General features: G+C 39.5%; 1 protein-coding gene across 1 annotated transcript in view; it reads left to right on the plus strand.

Annotated features, from left to right (window-relative positions):
* Positions 1-399: 399 nt before the first annotated feature.
* The window catches only part of LOC146630856 (zeta-sarcoglycan-like), a 183135-nt gene continuing 169001 nt past the window's right edge, over positions 400-14533 (plus strand). Inside the window, exon 1 of the mRNA XM_085354997.1 lies at positions 400-609. Coding sequence (XP_085211123.1) covers positions 400-609 — 210 coding nt within the window. The remainder of the gene's footprint in view (positions 610-14533) is intronic.

Here is a 14533-nt window from a genome sequence, read left to right on the forward strand (position 1 = left end):
CGATTGTACATTAACAGTGTTCCTCCAACTGGAGGCATCTGGTACAGGCTTACCTATGCCTTAAAATGGCCACAACACTGACTGAAAGGGAGAAATAAGATTCCATTAATTGCTTGTTTTTGAATTTGTTTCTTCACAGTCATAACATTTCTCCACATTTGTTTATCATCCTTGTATAACTAAATGAATACAAACATTCACAATAATAGACAACATATGTTCAGTATTTTACTAGGGCATCTACAGCTGACAAACAGGGATAATAAACCCTCTGCATTTCCATTTCTTAAAAAAAATGTCAGTATATAGATATTCTTCAAATAAAATTGAAGAATGAGAGAAATTTCTCAAAAAAAATGTTACATCTTACATGTAACATTATATTTGTGTCTCCCTCAGATGACCCAGGAGCAGTATATCCTTGCAGCACAGCCCAACCCCCTCCACCAGAGAGGGGCTTCAGTTTGTGGTGCGCAGGTTTATCCAGCAGTGGGAATCTATGGCTGGAGAAAGAGATGCTTGTACTTTTTCATCCTCCTCCTCCTCGTCACCATGATTGTCAACCTGGCACTGACCATCTGGATTCTCAAAGTCATGAACTTCACTCCGGTAAGAAGCGCGTGTGTGTGTTTATATCATTAAAGTGCCAGAATGTTATATGGGCTTGTGTTTGTGTGGGGGTTTATGTGAAAAATCTGAGAGAGTGCATTTAAAAGGGCTTCTGTAATGTAATGGAACATGGGAGTGATGATAATTTATGTGTGTGTGTGTGTGTGTGTGTGTGTGTGTGTGTGTGTGTGTGTGTGTGTGTGTGTGTGTTGGGGGGGAGGGTTCTTTCTTCAAATTAAATCTTAATCAGTTGTCTTCACTCTATATGAAGTTTGTTTAGTCAAACATATATTATTACGGTTACTGATTCCACTTCATTGTCGTTCACATGAACACATTATTCATATCTTTGTCCACATCTCTTGGACCTAAGCAAATACCTGCATAGTGGCTGACATTGAAACTATAAACTCTAGATTCATGTTCACTGTGGGAGGACACAATAAAGTAATCCAGGAGAATCAACAAAGACATTGAAGGCTCATCCCCAAACCTGTTTTTCTTCATTGTGTATTCAGTATAGGTGGTATTAGACTTTGCTCCTCTGTTCCATCATCACTGTAATTTTAACTATGTCCTTATTTTTTGTGTGTTTTATTAATCCTGTTAATATATACACACCAAGGCTCATGTCCTGCTTTGTAAACACTTTCTAAGGCTTACATCATACACACATGCAATATCCATTATTGCCCCGGGGCCTAAGAAACTACACTGTGATAGTAGAATGTGAATGAGGCAGAATTTGACCCCTGTAAACCTCTAGTAAAGTCTTTCCACATAATGCCTTATGTTTCAGTAAGCAACTTCAGAATATTAAGATGGGAGAAAAAGGGTCCGAGAGGTGGATGGGTAAATGCCTCAGGGAAGACACAGCAAGCAAGAAGTATAAAAGAGATGAAGATATGGCATAGGCCATGCCGTTTGTGTGAAAATAACAGAGGCAGATACAAATATTTTTCACAGACAATCCTCAAAGAATTCTATATATCAAAATAAATACATTTATAGTCTTGTAAAAAAGTAGTTCGTTCAAACTGCCTGTTAGAGGTGTGACTGGTGTTATGTGATAGGTGGGTGCTAAGGAAGCTATTCAGTAAACTCGACTCAGGTGGTTAATTGTACTAAAAGCCATCTATGTTATGTATTGTTTATATGTGGCACCAATTATCAGCTATGTCTATGAATGATGCATATGATACACATGATGTTGTTTTTGCTGCTGCAGAAAGACAATAATTAATTTTTCTATTTTAAATGGACGATTCTTCAGGGCCTGGAAGCATGGCTATTTCAGTGTCTCATGGAGGGAGGTGGGTGGTGGATGAGCTGACATATAGTCTGACATTCAGTCACTGGTGCAAAAACTTGTTACCAAAGTATACACTAACACATTCCAGCCTGAAAGTAGTTCAGGTCAGATTTTAGCAAAAAGCAATAAGCGAAATGCTAAGTCAAGAAGACACAGACGTAATATTGGAAAGGAGTTACTTATATCTGTGATAGATAAATAAATCAGACATGGGTTTATCTAGCATCCAGACTAAAACATAGTGACTGTATACCACATTAGGATCTGTTTAAATAAATAACAGGAGATGGAGCAACACACCTTATACACAGTATTATATTATTTTATCTTTTTAAAACTGTCACAGTAAACATGAATCTCATGTCAGAAAGAAGACATATTAACGTGTTACTTGTTAACCCACTGCTGGCTGCTGCACGTTTCTTTCACAGAAAAGTAAGTTTAGTGAGTTTGTGATTGACCTATGGAGAAAGAGAAAGCAAGCAATGGTGGGAATTTACTCAGAAAAAAAAGGGTGGTAGCAACTGGAGCAGAGGAAAGTTACAATTAGCAATTTAGACTATGAAGTGCCAGTGTAATAGCTGCATGATTTCCCTGCCAGCTTTAAGCCTGTTTCTTCAGTTGGTTTAGAGATAGAGATCAACAGATGAGATCACAGTTGGAGCAGAGCAAAGTTATAGTTTAGACTGTGAAGTATTAGTATTGACTGCAGTTTTGAAGCAGAAGACCTCGGGCGCTTACTAATTTCCTCCAAAAAAAAAAAAAACATTATAGTGCATAAAAGAGTGAACAGTGTAGAATTTCGCCTTCTAAAAATTCCAGGAGAGGATTGTTGCTCACTGGAGAAATCTGAATATTTTTTTGGAATTTCTTATGATTTACTAATTTCCCTTCTAACAGCCAGCTCTGAGTCTTCAGCTGGTTCAGAGATATGGATCGACTTATCTGAGAGGAGTAGTTTGTTAGTTTATGAAATCAATGAATAATTGAAAAAATAAGCAGCAACATGGTCACGCAGCACCCTTTTTCTTGATGACTATAACTTGTTTACAGAAAAATGCAACCATCAAGTATATTGCTTAAAATGCGCAGTGCATGATTTAGACCTCAAATCATGGTGCGAATAGCTAAATGGAAAAGACTGAATTTATAAGTGATGCAATTCTCCATCATAGTTCTTTGCTTATTTGAAGATGTGTATTTATATTTACTGGAGCACAGCTGTGTGACAAATTAAGTCTGCCAGCAGAGAAATTTGGCAATATGAGTTTTTAGTAATTTAGCTGCAATCTGGCACAAAGTGTACTTTAAAAAGTGTTCATGCTCTGCTTACCAGGGAGCCTCCATTGTATTCCAAAAAAAAGCTGCATGTAGTGCAGTTACTGTATTAGTGAGCAATTCAAATACAATGGCTTTAAAAATTCCATTAAAATCAAATGTTTGCGATAAATTATTGAAACTTTGCTAAAGAAGTAAAAAAACAACAACACTATTTTCATCATGTAAATAATGTGCCTGTACTGTATCATTGTAATCACAGCAAAGTAAGTTCAGAGGTAGCTAATATATACCATTCAGCCACAACTTTGAAATCACTGGTTTATTCTTACATAGGTCCCCTTTGTGACAAAGGTCACAAAGGGGCTCTGCAGGTATCTTGTGGTATCTGTCAGTGGATGTTAGCAGAAGATTCTCTGGGGTGTATTATGTTGACTGATTTTGCAAGCACAGTTATCTGCTATTATTTTATAAGGCATATGCCATAAGAATAGAAACTCTTTAACTTACAAGCTCAGAAACACCAATGCACAACTAAATTTCCCTTCATAATTCCTAAATTTCTCTTCCAAATTTGGCTAGTGGGAGTTGGCATCATGTGTGGCCCAGTGATTGTCATTTTCATCATCACAATTCAAATCACATCTAGCTGGCCACAGTATAATGATGGCCTTTCTCAAACTTGTTTTGTTTGGAGCTGCCAGATGTGATTGCCATTGTGATGTTTTGGGAAGAGAAAAAAAAAAGAGATTTGCTTTTGAAGAGACAGCTTTGGCAGTAAATTGGAGAGCAGGGACTGGTGGGGATATAAGTTTATATGTGTGTGTGTGTTTGTATTTGTATTTGTTCAAGAGAAAGAGAACAAGAGAGAAAGCGAAGCTGAGGGAGAAAGAATATGTGCGTGTATTTGTGTGTGTGCCAGCAATTATTCAGCAATTGTTCATGCTGACGTGTGTATATGTCTGACGTGTGTGTGCCTTTTCATGCCTGTGTGTACCGATACTCACATGTGATTGTGTTTATGTTCTCCCCTGAGTCCTTTGGGCCTTCACAGCAGAGAAATTCAATTTCAGTTGTCACTCACCAATCAGCCTGCCTAATTCCTGTCTGGACTTGAGCGTGGTGTGTTTGTGTGCATGTGTGTGTCTTAGAGTGTGCACTGAGTGTTTTCTTTTTTACCTGCTTATTCTTTTTGGCTAAGCATAATGTAATTTGTAATGTGCTGCCTTGTGTGCTTCCATAATGACCTCTTTTAATATGTGCGTAAATTATTAAAATACTTCTGCTACAACATTAAGCCATAAACCAGATGCGATTTTACAACACTGAGAATTGCATTTCAACTTTGGCCTTACAAAACCATTGTCCAGTTTTGCTAAGTGTGTATGTTAAAACAGCAGAATTCGTTTTTATAGTGTGGTTGAAACTCCTGAGTTGAAACATTTATGTGTAACTTTGTGCAGAAGCTTTATTCTTTCACCACACCGAAGCGATAAATAGTCTATGAATAACTATAAAACTGTCAGAGGTCTGCAGTGTGTTTCAGCATTCACACACACACACACACACACACACACACACACACACACACACACACACACACACACACACACACACACACACACACACACACACAGCTTTTATGCTGATAAAAATTTTACTGGCAGTGAGTGCAGTGGGCTTTTATTGTTTTTAAGTCCTGATTGGCTGCCAATCAGTGGGGTCATAAAATAAAATCGTATTCTTGTGGTACTTCTCAGATCAGTGTCACAAAAGGTTTTAAAACAACAATTGGAAAATCTATAAAAATCGCCATCATTAATTAGCAATGTGGTTATAGCTACATAAATAGTTTGAAACAAAAAAATACGACAGGGTATAAAAGAGGCCAAAACAATTCTAGCTCATGTATCTCATAAAACTAAGGGAACAGACAGACAAAGACAGCAATGACTACAGGTCAGGGTCATCAGCTTTGATTGTCGTATTCTGGGCTGACGTGACTCCCGTTAATGGCTTAATTTTGCTGTAAACTCAGCCAATTTACTTTAACCCCCTGAAACCCACCAAGATCCCAGCCAGGCACTCCACATTTCTCCTTAAAGGCCTGTGACTGAAAGTTTCTAATACTGTCTTTTGGATAAAAGCATTTTTGTACATACTATATTTTAACATACTTGAATATCAATACTTAGCAATGAATCAGGAATTTAAAAATGGGCCTGTGTCAATAAGATATTTTGCAGTAATTTATATTTTTACCTCCTAGTCACCACAAATGCTCTGGGTGGCATTCATCTGAATTAATTACTCCTCTGCTTACCTTTATTATTACCATGCACAGTGCAGAGTGTAAATGTTTATTTACTCTTTGATGATGGTGATACTGAGTTGAGTTGTTGAGGATATTGTGAGTTTTCAGTAAGTGCTGCCGTTTTTGCCAGAGTTGACGACTGTTCATGGGTGTTACTGAAACTTTCTTTGAAGTGGATCTAACATAGTCAGACTTGGAAAATTAGTTTATAAAGTCTCATATGATGCGATATAATTAAATGTTGATGCACATTTTCCTGTTTATGAGCCCTGACTTCAGTATTTTATCTGCATTCCATCTTTTCTTTGTATGTGAATACTCACTACAAAACTAAGTTGAGATTTTGGGCCTTAACGTCACCCTTCATGAATGTGCGCTGTACACTGTTTCAGCATGAATTCCAGAGTAAACATTTGAGCAAGCATCTTCATTGACTTGAGATTGCTTTCATTTTCAAGATATGTATACTAGCTGCCTACCAAGAAAAATGTTTAACCAATCATGTTTGATGCTCACATCTCCACAATGAGTTACTGAGATGCAAGACAGTTTCAGAAGATCTGATGTGCAGTAAGCATTGGGTCCTTTAAATGTTTATGCCTTCATTTTTTGTCTAAAAAATCTTTATTATTGGCAAATTATTTCAAAATGTTTACTTCAATTACTTCAACTAAAGGAAAATTAGACTTACCTCATTGAAAATGAGGTACCAGTGCTTATATGTAAATAAAGATGTGTTGTTCTATGCCAAATTAGATTAAAGGGACGAGAAAGAGTGGAAAGCATTCTCTGTCTGAAGCTTTTAGTCAGTGCTGTTTAGCAGAATGTTTGTCATTTCCTTCAGGCAAACAGAGCAATAGGCACATGATCTCAATTAGTGGATGGATTGGTCTTTGCTGTCACAGCTGCATTGCAGTTTATGTTGATCAGATGTGCGTGTGTGTGTATGTGTGTTTCATACTAGACTTGATATTGAAAGCTTAATTTCTTTACCAAAGGAAAAAAAACTAATCTGAGTGATTAGTGTGGTAAAGAGAGACGAGCGATGGAAACAAAGGGAGGTTTGAGTGAGAGAGGCAAGCAGAGGAGATGGTGAGTGATGTATCGAAGAAGACGGGAAAAGGAAGGAGAGGGAGTGAAAGGAGGAAGTATGTGTTCGTGTCGTTTAAATATCGTCCCATCATCCATTCTCAGCCTCTCTCTCCTATTGGCAGACTCTAGGGTCCTTTGGGACTTGGAGAGGTGTGTATTTCACCATCTCATGAAATGGAAGGGAGCGGATGATGGGCTGACAAAGACAAGTGTGTGAAGCTTGATGTGTGGCTGTTAAAGTGTGGCATATATATATATATATATATATATATATATATATATATATATATATACATACATATATTAGGGGTGCAACGATACACAAAATTCACGGTTCGGTTCGGTTCGATACTTTGGTATCACGGTTCGATATTTTTTCGATACAAAATAAAATGTTCATGCCTTTTTAATTTGTCATTTATTAAAATTATAAATATATATTTTAACTCAAAAGTACATTTTTTTAATTTAACCCTAACCCTTGTGCGTGTTTTTTATTTTGACAGCGAATGCGCACCTGCGGACCACTTATGTGCACCCCTGGTTATTTAGCTCATCATATCGCAGCCACAGAAATTATTTGGGGGGGCTAGACAGCATGGGGCTAGACAGCCAACACGTTAACGAGCTAACTGCGCTAACACGCTAGCTCCCACCAATGTAATTGAGCATTGCATAGCACATCCAACATACTGTTTTACTTTAGTCCATGAGCGCTTACCTTCAGGGTCATACGTCACATGAAAACCAAAATAATTCCAAACGCCAGATCTGAATGAGGGTGGGGGAGGTTCAGTTTGCCATGTTGCAAGGAGAGCTTAACTTCTGCCTCGCTAGCTTGCCCTGCGCTCTTCCTTCTGACTATGCTGTCTGTGTGGAGCGCTCAGTGGATCTGCGCTCGACAGTGCAGCCTAGGCGGAGTAGTCGAACGCAGATTCACTGAGCGCTCCACACAGACACAGACAGCATCGTCAGAAGGAAAGTTGATAAAATAAATTACAAATGTTGTATTGTTCGATACATATGCGTACCGAACCGAAAGCACTGTATCGAACGGTTCAATATCGATACGAATAGCGTTGCACCCCTAATATATATATATATACACATATATATATACACACATATATATATATATATAATTATATATATATATATATATTAGGGGTGCAACGATACACAAAATTTATGGTTCGGTTCGGTTCGATACTTTGGTGTCACGGTTCGATATTTTTTCGATACAAAAAAAATGTTCATGCCTTTTTAATTTGTCATTTATTAAAATTATAAATATATATTTTAACACAAAAGTACAGTTTTTAAATTTAACCCTAACCCTTGTGCGTGTTGTTTTTTAGCTCGTCATATTGCAGCCACAGAAATTCTTTTGTCCATGAAACCATAAAGCTGCACTTTCTTTTTGCCTTATAGTCTGATTTGTCATAACTTCTCCGTTTTGTGGTAAGCTTTTCTTTGGCTGTCACTTCTTCACCCTGACCTGTCTTATTTGGCTCAGCAGAACTAAAATATATATCTGTCTGTGAAGGTTCTCAGTCATCCAGGTCATCGTAGTGAAATATATATCCTGCCGCACTCACATAAGCTCAGCGATTCTCTGCGCGATCAACCTCTCACATGTTTAAGCTGCGGGAGATTTCACTTGTCATGTTTGCATAGTAAGCTAACAATTAATAAGACGATGTCAGAGGAATTGGTGCACAAATTATCATCACTCACAGATCAGTGCTGTCGCTCTCTATACACAGTTTGCGCGATTGCAAAGTGAAAGCAAAAAAACAAGCGCAAATTCAAACACGATTTCAATATGTCACATATTGACAGTGGCTCACCCAATGACATAATTACCCAGCTACATTTCTGAAAGAATGCAAAAGCATTGACATATATTTTTCCTTCCTACAATAGCCCGACAGGCAGGGCAGAGATAGCCCCGGGACGTCGGGCTAGCGATATTGCGAGCCCTGTATCTGATTGAGGAATCACTCATCTTTGGAAAAGAGAGTTTATTACAGAGAAATGTCTCTTTCCAAAATAAAAGCTATACTATCCGCTTCTTCTGGGCTATATTCTCAGCAGCATATTAAACATATCAGGTCTCCATAAGGAGAATCCTGTGCTAACAGCTGTCTAAATGACTCGGCTAAAGTTTGTAGCATGCATGCTTGTTGTTTTTGTCTTTGCACTAGGATGATGTCGGTGTAAATGTGCAGTCATATTCGTTGTGTTCCCACTAGTGCTTTCAGGTTAATCTCGTTGAAATAACCTTAACGCCACAACACGGCAAATCTCCGTTAACGAGCTACCCTATACAGAGGGGCTAGACGGCCAACACGTTAACGAGCTAACTGCGCTAACACACTAGCTCCCACCCATGTAATTGAGCATTGCATGGCACATCCAACATACTGTTTTACTTTAGTCCATGACTCGCTTACCTTCAGGGTCATACGTCACATGAAAACCAAAATAATTCCAAACGCCAGATCTGAATGAGGGTGGGGAGGTCCACTTCTGTCTCGCTAGCTTGCCCTGCGCTCTTCCTTCTGACCATGCTGTCTGTGTTGAGTGCTCAGTGAATCTGCGTTCGACTACTCCGCCTAGGCTGCACTCTCGAGCCTAGGCGGAGTAGTCAAATGCAGATTCACTGAGCGCTCAACACAGACAGCATCGTCAGAAGGAAAGTTGATAAAATAAATTACAAATTTTGTATTGTTCTTTTTTTTTTCTCCCCTTTGGTTTTCTTTCTTTCTCTCCCCCTCTTTCTTTCATTCTTTCCCCCTGTCCTATCCCACAGTCATGTCTGTCCCGTTTGCAACTGAAAATAAAATAAATTCATAATTATAATAAAGGTCAATCAAATGGACCAATATGATGATCCACTTAAAATAAATCCTCTTGGCATCTTTCTTGGCCTCAAGACAACAATTCTGATGGCTATAGATCCAAACGGGACACAAAAAAAAAATTGAAAAAAATTGTATTGTTCGATACATATGCGTACCGAACCGAAAGCACTGTATCGAACGGTTCAATATCGATACGAATATCGTTGCACCCCTAATATATATATATATATATATATATATATATATATATATAGGAGAATGACCGAGCTAAGATCCCGTGGGACTTCCAGATACAGACGGACAAAATGGTGGTGGGTAACCAACCGGACATAGTGGTGGTAGACAAACAGAAGAAGACGGCCGTAGTGATCGATGTAGCGGTTCCGAATGACAGCAATATCAGGAAGAAGGAACACGAGAAGCTGGAGAAATCCCAAGGGCTCAGAGAAGAGCTCGAGAGAATGTGGAGGGTGAAGGTAACGGTGGTCCCCGTGGTAATCGGAGCACTAGCTGCGGTGACTTCCAAGCTAGGCGAGTGGCTCCAGCAGATCCCGGGAACAACAGCGGAGATCTCTGTCCAGAAGAGCGCAGTCCTGGGAACAGCTAAGATACTGCGCAGGACCCTCAAGCTCCCAGGCCTCTGGTAGAGGACCCGAGCTTGAAGGATAAACCGCCCGCAGGGGCGTGCTGGGTGGTTTTTTTAATATATATATATATATATAGCATATATATATATATATATATTAGGGGTGCAACGCTATTCGTATCGATATTGAACCGTTCGATACAGTGCTTTCGGTTCGGTACGCATATGTATCGAACAATACAACATTTGTAATTTATTTTATCAATTTTCCTTCTGACGATGCTGTCTGTGTTGAGCGCTCAGTGAATCTGTGTTCGACTACTCCGCCTAGGCTGCACTGTCCAGCGCAGATCCACTGAGCGCTCAACACAGACAGCATGGTCAGAAGGAAGAGCGCAGGGCAAGCTAGCGAGACAGAAGTGGACCTCCCCACCCTCATTCAGATCTGGCGTTTGGAATTATTTTGGTTTTCATGTGACGTATGACCCTGAAGGTAAGCGAGTCATGGACTAAAGTAAAACAGTATGTTGGATGTGCCATGCAATGCTCAATTACATTGGTGTGAACTAGTGTGTTAGCGCAGTTAGCTCGTTAACGTGTTGGCCGTCTAGCCCCATGCACGGGGCGATCGGCGGTAGCTCGTTAACGGAGATTTGCCGTGTTGTGGCGTTAAGGTCATTTCAACGAGATTAACCTGAAAGCACTAGTGGGAACACAACGAATATGACTGCACATTTACGCCGACATCATCCTAGTGCAAAGACAAGTGGAAGCAGACAAAAAAAAGCAAGCATGCTACTAACTTTAGCCGAGTCATTTAGACAGCTGTTAGCACATGATTCTCCTCATGCTGCTGAGAATATAGCCCAGAAGAAGCGGATAGTATAGCTTTTATTTTGGAAAGAGCCATTTCTCTGTAATAAACTCTCTTTTCCAAAGATGAGTGATTCCTCAATCAGATAAAGGGCTTGCAATATCGCTAGCCCGACGTCCCGGAGCTAGCGATTTTTTTCAGACGGGCTACCAAAATTCTCTCTCTTCCCTGCCCGTCGGGCTATTGTAGGAAAAATATATGTCAATGCTTTTGCATTCTTTCAGAAATGTAGCTGGGTAATTATGTCATTGGCATCGGTGAGCCACTGTCAATATGTGACATATTGAAGTCGCGTTTGAATTTGCGCTTGTTTTTTTGCTTTCACTTTGCAATCGTGCGAACTGTGTATAGAGAGCGACAGCACTGATCTGTGAGTGATGATAATTTGTGCACCAATTCCTCTGACATCGTCTTATTAATCGTTAGCTTACTATGGAAACATGACAAGTGAAATCTCCCGCAGCAAGCTTAAACATGTGAGAGGTTGATCGCGCAGAGAATCGCTGAGCTTATGTGAGTGCGTGTGTAAAAGCATTTCAGTTCTGCTGAGCCAAATAAGACAGGTCAGGATGAAGAAGTGACAGCCAAAGAAAAGCTTACCACAAAACGGAGAAGTTATGACAAATCAGACTATAAGGCAAAAAGAAAGTGCAGCTTTATGGTTTCATGGACAAAATAATTTCTGTGGCTGCAATATGACGAGCTAAATAACCAGGGCTGCACATAAGTGGTCCGCAGGTGTGCATTCGCTGTCAAAATAAAAAACACGCACAAGGGTTAGGGTTAAATTTAAAAACTGTACTTTTGAGTTAAAATATATATTTATAATTTTAATAAATGACAAATTAAAAATGCTTGAACATTTTTTTGTATCGAAAAAATATCGAACCGTGACACCAAAGTATCGAACCGAACCGTGAATTTTGTGTATCGTTGCACCCCTAAAATAAATATATATATATATATATATATATATATATATATATATATATATATATTGTGGCTCAAGAGTTGGGTGTTCGTCTTGTAATCGGAAGGTTGCCGGTTCGAGCCCTGGCTCGGACAGTCTCGGTTGTTGTGTCCTTGGGCAAGACACTTCACCTACACTTCACTGGTGTTGGCCAGAGGGGCCGATGGCGCGATATGGTAGCCTCGCCTCTGTCAGTCTGCCCCAGGGCAGCTGTGGCTACAACTGTAGCTTGCCTCCACCAGTGTATGAATGTGAGAGTGAATGAATAGTGGAAGTGCTTTGAGGGGTCCCAAAAAGTGCTTTGTAAATGCAATCCATTATTATATGTATGAAATTCAGGGTCATCATCTTCCACACCTCTGAACAATTTTCTGTGTGGATGCTATTTTTATATCTTTTTTTTATAAGTTCTTTTAATGAAAGTCTTCTCATGCCCCATAAGCAGGGCCGGCCCGTGGCATAGGCCATATAGGCAAATGCTAAGGGCGCCGTCCATCAGGGGGCGCCACGCCAGTGCCACAAATGTTGAAAAAAAAAAAAAAGTTGGTACTATTATTTCTAAATACAAAAAATAATCCCACGTTAATTAAAATGCAAAGTAAAGCTCATTTAATAGAAATATTATTTGTTACAACATTACACTACACTGCTGATGTAGGGGGGCGCCACCTAAAATCTTGCCTAGGGCGCCAGATTGGTTAGGGCCGTTTCTGCCCATAAGACTTGTGTCTGGGTACTGGACCACCTCCATTTTGACAAAATCATGGTCCCTCAACTTGAGTTACTTTTTTTGGGACAGAGGATGAATTCACTAGGAGACATATGATGGGTGAAGAATGTTTTTATGACCAAAAACCTCCTGTATTTTTAATGTTCTCTCAGGTAGCTCAAGATGGTATGCTGGCATGCACCACAGTTAATATCGTTTACACTGAATGTTTTCCCTAAGTCTAGTCTCACCCTTGGAGACCACTTCATGATGCACAACCCAGCAAATGGTGAAGAATATAATGAGCACTCTCCTGGTCTCACTCCTCACCTGAGGCACTGCCTTTAGCTTTGGAAACTGTGGACTCTATAAGAGAAAACTGCTTAAAACTATTTGAATGTAACTTCCACACAAAAAGTCGACTTAGTAGGAACCAGAAGTTGCTTCTTTTCTGCAATCACAGTACACAGAGAGATCTAAAAATAGCAGCTAGGTATGCACCTGTCTGGACATGCCCAAACAGTTGCCTGTGAATGGTAAAGGCTTTAGGTTGTTAGGACCCTCCTGTGTGCGGGAGGTTAGAGTGAACTCCCATGACCCCAGACCAGCTGTACTCAGCTCCTGGTTTAGACCAGCCACTGTCACCGTGGCTCTTCACACCTGCACTGTGCAGTTTATTGCTCACACACATACAGACACACATGCATGCACACATTTTTCTCACTTTGTCAGTAACAGTGCTGACCTCAGGTAATGGAAGAGTCTAGCATGAAATACCTTGTCTTCTGGTGTCACAAACACCCACACACACAAACAAAAACTAGAGTTAATGTGACATATCCATCAGACTGCTGACATATCTGATGTTAATCTCTCGAATGGCCAGTAAACACCCAAACTCACATACTGTGCACATTCTTACATGAAAGAAATATAAGTAAGGTTTGATATTTTTCCCATTTGAAGTAAATTTTATGTCAATATAAATTACTGTAAAAAAGTGATTAGTGTGGTAAAGAGAGAAGAGAGAGCTAAACAAGTTATATTGTTTCTTTTGCTCAAAGTAGGCCTTTTGGAAGATTTGGAAGACTAACATAAATGTGATTTACTCTCACAGATAACTTACTTCGAAGGATACTGTACATTTTCTGTCATTTCTAGCCATTTAATAAACAAAATGGTTGAAATGTCCAATTTAAGGTACAACACAATGTTGCAAAATGTCTGCCTCAGCAGGTCAGTGTCACCTCATGCAATATACAAAAACTTGCCAGATCCTAATTTGATCGAGTATTCCCAGGGTACAACAGATCAAGACCAGTCCACCGTGGCCCGATCCCTGCAACCTACATGACCTCAGTGATCACCTCCTAACATCCTGGTGCCAGACATTATGTAAATACCACTTCATTTGCAATAATCGGGGGGGCTGCACAATATTAGACAGGTGGTTTTAATATTCCAATGTTGCACTGATAAATGAAGCTTATAATACAAGTGGTGAGATTCCATGAGCACTGTGAGCCACTGTGAACACAGAATACTGAAGCTCATCAAGCTCATCGAAGCACTGTCGCCACACAGTTTGACAGACAATTTTCTGAGAAAACCACTCCAACAAAGAATGCACAGCACCAGGGAGAGGGGGAGGAAAAGAAGGAGAATCTCCTTGATTACCACTTTGGACAGAACAAAGACATCTTTTTATAGAGTCAGCAACATTTTAAGTTTAAACTTAGAGAGAGACAAGAAATATAACATTGAATCACTGTGATGTGTATTTTTATGCATAGACCCAAGAGTATTTTTGGCTCTGTAAGACAACCATGGAGTTTCTGCATCTTTATGTAATGTATAAATGTGAATCAGTCAGCAGTTTAGTCCTGGTATTTCCAGTAGCAATATTTAAAATAATAATAAAA

Source organism: Diplotaxodon limnothrissa, linkage group LG6 (assembly GCF_057381915.1).
Source record: "Diplotaxodon limnothrissa isolate DT_005_m linkage group LG6, D_limnothrissa_male_GT1.1, whole genome shotgun sequence".
Taxonomy (NCBI): domain Eukaryota; kingdom Metazoa; phylum Chordata; class Actinopteri; order Cichliformes; family Cichlidae; genus Diplotaxodon; species Diplotaxodon limnothrissa.